The 10,531-nt window shown below is 37.6% G+C and overlaps 1 protein-coding gene across 1 annotated transcript; it reads left to right on the top strand.

Annotated features, from left to right (window-relative positions):
- Positions 1 to 600: 600 nt before the first annotated feature.
- Positions 601 to 1,167, top strand: LOC106873414 (uncharacterized protein K02A2.6-like). Its single transcript, XM_014920770.1, has one exon. It carries the CDS (start codon positions 601 to 603, stop codon positions 1,165 to 1,167), a length of 567 nt encoding a protein of 188 aa, XP_014776256.1.
- Positions 1,168 to 10,531: the final 9,364 nt, after the last annotated feature.

Genomic DNA, 10,531 nt, shown 5'->3' with positions numbered 1-10,531 from the left:
AGATAAAGCGATACGAGCCAAAAGATAAGTTCATTAATAAAAAAAAAAAAATCCTGTGGTCTGCTAAAGATGACAAAAATAGGTTCGGTAAGAAAAAGCAGCAACAGGTAAGCATATATTCAGCATGCGACGGCGTACTGATGAATGATCAAAGGGTAGTGATACCTGAGACTTTACAAAAAAAAAGAATGTTGAAAGCATTCCACATTAGACATCCGGGGATTGCAAGGATGAAAGCGTTTATGGGCAGTTATGTGTATTGGCCGAAGATGGACAAGGAAGTTGCAAACGTAGTGAAAGGCTGAAGAGGTTGTGCTTTGGCGGCGAAATTGCTTACTAAAATATGGGAGCCCTGGCCAGAAGTAAAAAGTCCATGGTCAAGACTAGATTGATTTTTCGGGTCCGTTAAATGGTTATCACTACATAGTAGTAGTTGATAGTTTTATAAAACAGCCGGAAATTGTTAAGTGTAAAAGACAAACCTCCAAAACGGTAATAAATATTTTGCACGAATTATTCGCAAGATTTGGCATCCCTTACGTGATTGTGTCTGATAACGGAACACAGTTTGTGTCCAGTGAATTTAGAAAATTCTGCGAAATGTTCACGGTAAAACATAAAACGTTAGCGACTTACCACCCCAGATCAAATGGACAGGCAGAACGTTTTGTGGATACTTTTAAAAGAGCTTTGAGAAAAGCAAACAAGAAAGCCACAGACAAAGTCACTCTGCAGCAATTCCTAAGGGTATTCAGGGTGACACTGAACCCCAATTCACCTGCAGGAAACTCACCAACAGAACTGATGTGCACGAGGAAGGTGAAATCAGTTTTTGATAAACTGTTACCTGGCAAAGAAAGAAAAAGTACCAGGAAAGACAATCTAAAATTTTTCAAAATTGGTGATGAGGTATACATGAGGTCGTATAAAAACGGAAAACAGTACTACAAAGAAGGGGAAATTACAAAGTACAGAGGAAAAATGATGCACGGAATTAAAAGCAGGAAAGGTACTGAAAAAAGATACAGAAACCAATTGAAGAAGAGATTCATAGAAAATGGACCAGACAGATTAGAAGAACCTATGGAATGGTTGTATGATACATTCCAGGTACTAATACCGTTTCAGGTGTTTGAACCCACGCGTACAAGTGGAATAAAAAGGTAGAACACAGAGTTTCTACAAATAGACTCCAGAAAGAAAAAAAATATTAAGTTGGAAGACAAAAAGAAGCGCTAAAAAGGGAGGCGGCGTAAATAGAGTAAAATAAAATTACTTGCTTCCCACTCAAAAAAGCAAAAAACAAAACAAAAACAAAAACAAAAACAAACAGGGGAGATGTTGTAGTGAAAATGGTACTCCCCTTCCTACGTGATTAACCGAGGTCAGTTGTTGTAGGAATTTTCAGTTGGAGTCTGTCAGTTACATGATAGATACGAGTTCGAGGTACCGTCAAGGTAGACGTTTCAAATTCATTTTCTTGCAGAGCTATCAGTGATAGCACGGTAGATGAGTGAAAGATAATAAGACGTGGAATACCGCCCCAACATAAGAATGGTGACAGAATATTACAAGTGCCGACAATGATATACAAGTGGACGGGGATCCACATTATAGCAATCATGTAAATGTGTTGTCTTGGTTTTAAAGATGAGCTACACCAAATATTCTGCTCCATACCACAAATTTGCTTATCAGTTGCTTGACCGTAACCAGTTGAGCATGTCCCTTGGTGGCTGACGATAGGTGCATCTCTGATCACGAGTAGATGTAGTGGGGGAGCATCATAGCCATGTGTTGAGAGGAATTCTTTGGGATTTGAATAATACACTTCTGGAAACATAGGTGTGTCATTCAACATCCTTAAGCAGCTCTGATTCAAGGACCTTTTGAATGGGCTGGGCCTGAAGAAAATTCTAACTGCGCCCCACCTGCAAGGTCATCCGCTGTTTATCTTCATATGGGATCACCATGCTGCGCACATATGGTTGTGATGCATGTTCCTGGTGTACCCTTATCAGACAGGTAGTCATCATGAGTATATTGGGCTTCGTATATTTGTACCCCAGTGTCACTTCGATGGTGTGCGCGACTCTCTCACTCAATAATAATAATAATAATAATAATAATAATAATAATAATAATTTTAGAAAGTCTTGAACTGGTACAGATGGCTGATAACATTAAATTTTATTAGGTGATCAATGAAGAACTGGAATACAAAGTTAACTTTAAGTGGAAAATTTTTGGCGAGTGTTAACATCAAGAGAGGCATGTTTCATAGAAATAGCTCATCTTTCTTGGATTAAATTTTGTTGCTATTCGTATTCCATGAGAAAAGTGCCAACCAACTTCCCTTCTGTGCTGTCCGACACCATTATGCATGCGATGGAACTTGTGGATTCCTCGGCTAATAACCAAAAATTACTAGCATATCGATTAAACTACGCTCATCTGCTCAACATTTATGGGTTAAACTTACCAGTACTGTCTACATCTCTTCGAATCCTTCCTCCGCAGTGCTTCCAATTCCTGACTCAGAAAACAGAATTTTCCTGTTCTGTTTAAGTTGCAGTAACAGTTTACCAAATTTGGCAAATATACGTGAAGTTCACTGAGAAAGCCACCTAATCTAGGCAATTTTTGCTCGTGAAATCCCCTAACATAATTCGTATCTCAGTTTGTGTTATCTGCAACTTTCAGGATTTTTTGAGCAAAGTGCAACAGGAAAGCTACAGGCATCGGCTTGGAATCAAGTACCTCGTACCTATCAAACCCGAATTGTTGTTTTGTTTCCAAGTCATGCATATGCCACTCGGGATCTTCTAGTGTGCGCGCGCACACACACACATACGCGCACACACACACACACACACACACACACACACACACACACACACACACACACACACACACACACACACACACACACACACACACACACACACACAAACGCACATACCCAAGCATGTTATTTAAACTGAATTTCTTTCTCACAACTCGAGTTTCAGGCCACAGCGATCACTAGGCCTGACTGCCATAACTCAATAATTCTATTCTTTTTCGTTCCTCGGTGCAGGTTTATTCTTTTCTGTTTGCATCTTGACTCAGTGGAGCATCCAGTATGTATCTATACGAGAGAAAGGAGTTGCACAAGTAGTGGTCTGATGCTCACTTCAGCAGTGGAGGTTGGAAAAATACGAAATGTCACAATGTGCCGCCGGCCCAGGTATCGAATCTATAATCTTATTATCGTGAGACCAACATCCAAACCACTAGAGTACACGTCTTCAAAACGCGCTCGCGCACTCACATAGTTACCTATGTTGTGTTACCTTTGTATTGGCTGCTACATGTGTAGAAATGTATATCACCTATTTTTTCCTGAAAACCACCACCACCACCACTACCACCACCAGTGCCACCGCCACCACCAGTGCCACCACCACCACCAGTGCCATCACTTCTTTCACTACTAGCACCATCACAATCAGAATCCATTGAGTGCATTTAGTAAAGAATGATTGGTTGGCGAATGGAAGAAAAACAGAGGAAGAACAAGAAAAGGAGGGAACGAAAAATGTAAGAGCCAAAAACAACGAGTGGAAGAAAAGGAAAAATAAAAATGAAAGAAAGAAATGAATGGTAGAAAGAAATTCCGGATAGAAAAAGAATGAAATAAAATAAAGAATAAAAGAAAAACTTGTAAAAAGTAGACCAAAGAGACAATAGTAATGAATACATTAAGATGCAGCATCAGATGGGTTTTTATATCTGTTTTGTTTTTCTTATCTCTTTTATCTGGTTTTCGAAGTTTTCTATGTTTTCTATATCTTTCTTGTGTCGTTCACTTTACTTCTTGCTTTTCAAAATGGCTCAAAACCAATAGTAAAACTTGTCCCTTTCTTTTTTTATAAAAAAACATTCCCAGTGAAAATAATAGACCAGCCATGTTAATTCTTTGGATGGCTTACATCAGTTCTTAAATCAGTTTTGCTTTTTCGTACGATGTGTTTGTTGTTTCAGTTGTTTTTATTTTTGCCTTTTTTGTGTCAGGTGGTGATTGTATGGAGAATATGTTGTATTATTTTGCTTTGTAGAGTATATCTTGAATAAATTGTATTATTTTCTTTTATGGTTATTGTATAAGGTATGTGTTGTGTACTGAGATGATACTGTTTGAGCCGTGTATTTCAATTGAAAATATCTTGTGTAGGATGGGGGATGTGTCTAATAGGGTTATATCTTGGATTATTATGTGTAACACTGTTAAACCTTGGAATAGTTTCTGTGTATTTGTTCGTATTTGTATATCAGAGTTAGTGCTCCGATTTTTATTAGTGCTGTTTAAACATCCAAACATCAGGTCCTGCATATATTAGTTTTAGATCCTTGTAATTTAGCAGTTTCTCCACTTTCTTCAAGGAAATGTTTTGATCAGAGTATAAGCATTTTTGTGCATGCCCTTGGTAATAATATCTGGATGGTCAGCCTTGATCTCTTTGCCAGTCTGAGCTGGAATATTACAGACGACTGTGACCATTTGCTATATACTATGTTTGGTTGATGTTTATATACATTTATATTTTTTGTTATATAAGAACTGAAGATGTTAATACGCCTGTCGCATTGAGTGCTTGCATATGTCAGTGTGTGTGTGTGAGAGAGAGACAGAAAGAGTGTGTATGTGTGTGTGAGAGTGAGAGAGTATGTGTGTGAGAGAGAGAGAGAGAGAGAGAGAGAGAGAGAGAGAGAGAGAGAAAGTGCGTGTGTGTGTGTGTGTGTGTGTGTGTGTGTACCAATTGGTTGAGTAAACTCAAACTTTGTAACAACTATGAAACTTGAATAATGACATGGTTGTTTCATTATACTAATTGTTTTGTCTACTTCAAGTAACCATTTGCTTTCATTATTATATTTTTGTAATTATTTGTGAGCAGATTGTGAATCTGTACGGTTAAAATCAGGCTTATTGTTTCTACTCCATTGATGGCTTTCGGTCTGGTTTACTTCCTCCCTGTTCAGTCTTTCCTTGCATTAACCATGGGCGTTTTTTTTTCTTTCGATTTTTCTTGAGAATCTCTTGATTTTGTCTTGCCTTTTTCTGTTCTTTTGTCCTCATTTAATTTTTTGTTTCACCAGCGTACTTTCCACTTTGCACTTTATTACTTCTTTATAAAGAATAAAAAAACAGTCTCTTTGTTTTCATGTTTTCCTATTGCATCAGCCAATTTGCCTTTTCTTATTTCTTAGTATTCTCAAGACCCGCTATCGCTATTTTGTTGCAGTTTTCTATTTGTGTCAGACCTCACCCTCCAATGTGCTGGATAGGTATATTCTGTGTACATTAGCTTTTAGGTGGTAGCTTTAGAAATCTATTAGTAGTTTATTGCTGTTTTTCCTATCTAAGATCTTGAATTTCCTTCATTTCCATTGAAATATCTTGAAACTGTTGTGTATAACTAAGCTAGTTAGCACATTTACATTGATTATCAAAATCCTGGTGGAATACTCCAATTTAAACCTCTCAGTTTTTGTTAACTCCTTCTTCATGCAATGGGCATCGAATGTTTGCTCGATTCCATGTCTTCGCTGCATTTGTGAACAATTTTAGTTAGATTTCCCGCTAGATATTGACCCTAGTAAATATGTTTTGGTTATTCGTATAGACAGAATGATGTATACGAGGTGTGTGTGTGGGAGGTGCTGAAAAGTTCTTGGTCTTAAAGGTTTCGCAAAAAAGCCTGATTGGAGGCCCAACCTACCGAGTTCTTTTACAGGGCTTAGAAAAACTGAAGGGCCAGCGACAACAAATGTGTGAATCTGAGAGGAGGATACATGTTGAATAAAATCATAATTAACTGATCCTCCAGTATTTCCTTTTACCCAAGGCCATGAACTTTTCAGCACTCCCTTGTAGTTTTGTCATCGCATCTGTATCACTTAGAAGTTTCAGACAACAAGTTTGTTAATGGAGTCAAATTTAATGAGTCGCCTTGAAATGCTCCTCTTATTGGTATGGTTGGTTTTTACTCATCATTTCTTGTATAGTTTTAATAGTGGTGCTGTTTTATCTATGTGAAATCACTCCAATGTCCATTATAATATGCAAAGATTTGTTTTCCTCTTTTTACTGTCATCTACAACATTGCTCGCTGCTCTATACAGTCGTACGTCTCATTCTTGATCCTTTCTCGTTCACTGGTAATACTGATGTTCCTCTTCAGTTGAATAACTAGCTTCTAGTCGAGTATAAAATGTTGTGGGAAACATATTACAGGCCTGTAGTTGACTTCTTTTGGTGAGTGGGTCTCTGGTGTTTTTGTTTTGGGGAATTAATATTTTTTCCCATTCCAGCAGCTATTGAGTAGCGTTAAAAAGGTCGCTTGGCAATGACACGGTCACAAGTTAGTTCCATGATCCAGCACCTTGAGCAAGTGTCTTCATTGTAACGCTATGGCGACCGGTGCTTCTGTGAGTAAAGACTGAAATGTATGCATATGTATGTTTATGTTTACACTGGTTAATAGCTGTGGATTTTTAGGCTGATTCACTATGCGATCCGTAAAGTTTACGGTTTGAGAAATATAACAAGGTCTGAAATCGATCCGATCGATTAAAGTCAATGAAGGTGTGCTCCAGCATGGACGTAGTACAATCGCTTGAAATCAATAGAAGTGTAAAAAGGCGTGATTGTGTGGCAAAAGAGCTGATAGAATAAGTACGAGGTTTTACAAAAAAAAAAAAAAATAATAAATAAATAAAATAGAATAAAATAAAATTAAAATTAAAAAATGATAAAGATCATAAGATTTGTTCGACTAAAATTCTTCAAGGCAGTGCCCCAGCATGACCGCAGTCAAATGACTGACACAATTAAAATGAAAAATAAAGAGGAATATTAACATAATATATATTCATTAATAATTTCTAACAATTAGCAGTAGTGGTGGTGGTGGTAGTAGCATTGATCGTAGTGCCAGTAGTAGTAGTAGTAGTAGTAGCAGTAGTAGTAGCAGCAAGAACAGCAGCAGTAGTAGTATTAGTCGTAGTGCCAGTAGTAGTAGTAGTAGTAGTAGTAACCACACCATTTTCCAGGCCATTCTTAATGTCGTTGCCATTCGCAACAATATCGCCATCATCATCAGCATCATCATCATCATCACCAATACCGAAATCCTCCTCCTCCTTCTCCTCCACCTCCTCACCATGGACATTTTCTCGTTTGAAAATGACTTAACACAAAGAGTAGTTTAAATGGTTGAACATTTCCATTTTCCCATTCTAGTTATGGATTTGCACTCTTGCAGAATTATTGAGATGAAGACATTTTATTAGATATCGGCTGCGTGATTAACGCATTTAGTTGTTTTTGAATAGAAAGAAAGTAAAAGTGGGAGGAGAAAGAGGGCAAGGAGGAGGACGACTAGGACGACTAGGACGACGACCTCGATAACGATGATGACGAGCAGGACAGAAGAAAGAGTGAAGGAAGAGGAGAGTGAGAGGATATTAATGTAAATAGTGATGATGATGATGATGGCAATAATGATGATGATGATGGCAATGATGATGATGATAATGATGATGATCATGATGGCAATAATGATGATGATGATAGTAGTGATGATGATGATGATGATGATGATGATGACGATGATGGCGTTGATGGTTCCTCACATTTACAAGTCTAAGAAAGAAAGAAAATCTTGAAACAATTAACAATTAATTGGTGATTTTCCTTATACGTTGTTGAGATTGAGCAAACAAAGTGTGCCTCTGCATGATCAATCGACCTGCTAGACATAGTAGCTAATTCTCCGTCGATCTCCATCACATCAAACCATACCGTTTTGAACAATAGAGCACTTACATTGGACAATAGAGTCCGAAATGTAAGAGACCTAACCTAGGGTTAAATAGCAACATAAAACATGTTGAAATCGAGCAAACGAAGCAGTCCCTATGTGGTCAGCCCCAGAAATGGCAGCCATATCTCTCTCAAATCTCCTCCTTCCGTCTTAAAAACCCATTAGGAGAGGGTTCTACATACAGTGGGAGGCAACGAATTGGTTGAGTTGTCATGGCGCCGGAGGGGAAGGATTGTATTAGGCGTTCCGGTTCACTGAGTTCAAATTGGTCAACTTTAATTTGCATCACTTCGGGCTTCATGAAAGAAGTACCAGTCAAATATTGAAATCATCTCCTCCTCCTCCTCCTGTCGCCGTCGTTCTTCTTCTCTCTGCCCCATATCTCTCTCACTTGCTCAGAATTATTTACGCTGTGCTATGGGAGACCCGCGAGAGTCTGCTCACCGACTCTGCTCTGTCAGAAAAGACAGGAAGGAGACTCTACTGTCATAATCTTAAAAACTCTAAGATAGTTTGTGGTTACAGACGATACTGAGAAATAAAAAAAAATAAAGAAAACCAGTATAATCACAGCTGGAACGCCTTTAAAGGATAGGTCTACTACATCAGAACCACCAAAAACAAAGTAACAACAACGATAGTGAACAAGCTTTTATGTTTCTTGTTCCCAATACATGAAATGAATTAAACATTTTTATAAAGTGCATTTCACCTTATAATGCACTTCACTCAGTTGATATGAATAAGTTCCAGATCATGTTTTTATGGTTTATTAAAACAACGAAGGACATAAACTTTTAGCAAGCTTGTTTGGTCCCGGCTCAGACAACCCTGTACTAAACTGACGTGTAAGCAAAGGCTTTCTGTTCGTAACCATCTTGTCCTTTTAGGGTGATTGGTGGACTACATTATCTGAGTATTTTCCTTAAATGAAAAATTGGCCGTTATTTTTAACAGGTTGAATGATCGAAAATAAATGCTAATTCATTGTTGTTGTTGTTGTTGCTGTTGCTGTTGTGGTTGCCACTGCTTGGCCACAGTTCAACCCAGTCGAGTAGAATTATGGTCAAAGGTGTTGAAGCCATGACCATCCTGTCTTTTTAGAGGTTAGAAGGACGACATTATCTAATATGATCTTTCGCTAATTAAGACGAAAGCGCGTGATTTGGAGGAAATTTGGCTGTTATTTCTACCAGATCAAGTGATTATGTAAAGGTCTTCAAGGCGTTTGAGATGGGACATGGTAATGGTGGATGGAGATTTCGAAATTCTGAAACCAGAGACTTTGTCTGATGCATTACAACAAAACGGACTCTAGGAAAACACTCAATGGTCGCCTGGTGCTGTTAGACTTGGACTAAATGTAACAGAGTGGACCCTGGTAACTGCATACGAGGGTTCAAGTGGTGGTTTCCTTGTTTCCTTCTGCTGGATATACCAATCCAAACTAGCGCATTACAAATCAAAACGATGGTCTTTACCACAGTTTCCATCTCTTCTATTTCACTCAGAAGAATTTGATCGACTCGAATAAAGGACACATATCTAGAAGCCCTAGATGAAGCGCTATGTAACGGATTGAAACTGGAACGACGCAATTTCTAAACGACCTTCTTAATTACAATACCAGAGGAAGTTACTTGTTACATGTGCAAAATTGCACACAGAAAAACACCTCAAATGTCCAATGAGATTTTACTAGATGGCTACGTTTACAAGTTAAAAATTAGAAGTATTTCATTTCTACCTGAGAGTACCAAGTACACAATACTAAGCTGAACACATAATCACAAGTGTTGGGGAGAAAGAGGTATCGATAGTTAGGATAGAGTAATTGGTATTGTAGTGTGGTGCTGATTGGGGGGAAGGAACCTATTAATTCAATATAATACAGATTCTTCTCTCTCCTCTCTCACTCTGCATGCCTGCCTGCCTGTTCTGTCTGTCTGCCTACCTGTCTGTCTGTTTGTCTGTCATGTGTGTCAGTAATTTTTCTGTGTGTATGGTCGCACGTTTAAACACTGATATATATATAAAGAGAGAGAGAGAGAAAGAGAGGGAGGTATTTATATAAGTACGCATTTATATGTGTATACATTGTATACACACACACACACACACACACACACACACACACACACACACACACACACACACATATATATATATATATATATATACGAGCGCATATATGTGTGTGTATGTGCATGTATGCGTGTGTGTGTGCTACACTCTCCCTTTCTCTTGTATATATCTTGGTCGGAATCAATTAACTGTCATCTTCGATGATATATACGCACACATACACACACAAACATACATACACAGATATATAGATATATGTATAGATTGTTTGAAGTGATGTATACACACATATATAATATATATATACATATATCTATATAAAATATATGACATAGGACATATATGATATATATATATATATAAAGTCTGTTATATATATAAATATATATATATATACATACATACGCACATACATGTATACATTCATACATATATATGTATATATATCTATATGTGTGCATATATATGTGTGTGTGTGTGTATCTATATATACATATGTATGTAGGTATATATGTATGTATATATGTATATATGTATGTATGTATGTATCTATCTATCTCTCTTTCTCTCTCTCT

This window comes from Octopus bimaculoides, chromosome 15 (genome assembly GCF_001194135.2).
Source record: "Octopus bimaculoides isolate UCB-OBI-ISO-001 chromosome 15, ASM119413v2, whole genome shotgun sequence".
Lineage (NCBI taxonomy): Eukaryota > Metazoa > Mollusca > Cephalopoda > Octopoda > Octopodidae > Octopus > Octopus bimaculoides.
Note: the sequence above shows the minus strand (reverse complement) of the source record. Positions and strands in the feature narration are given on the sequence as shown.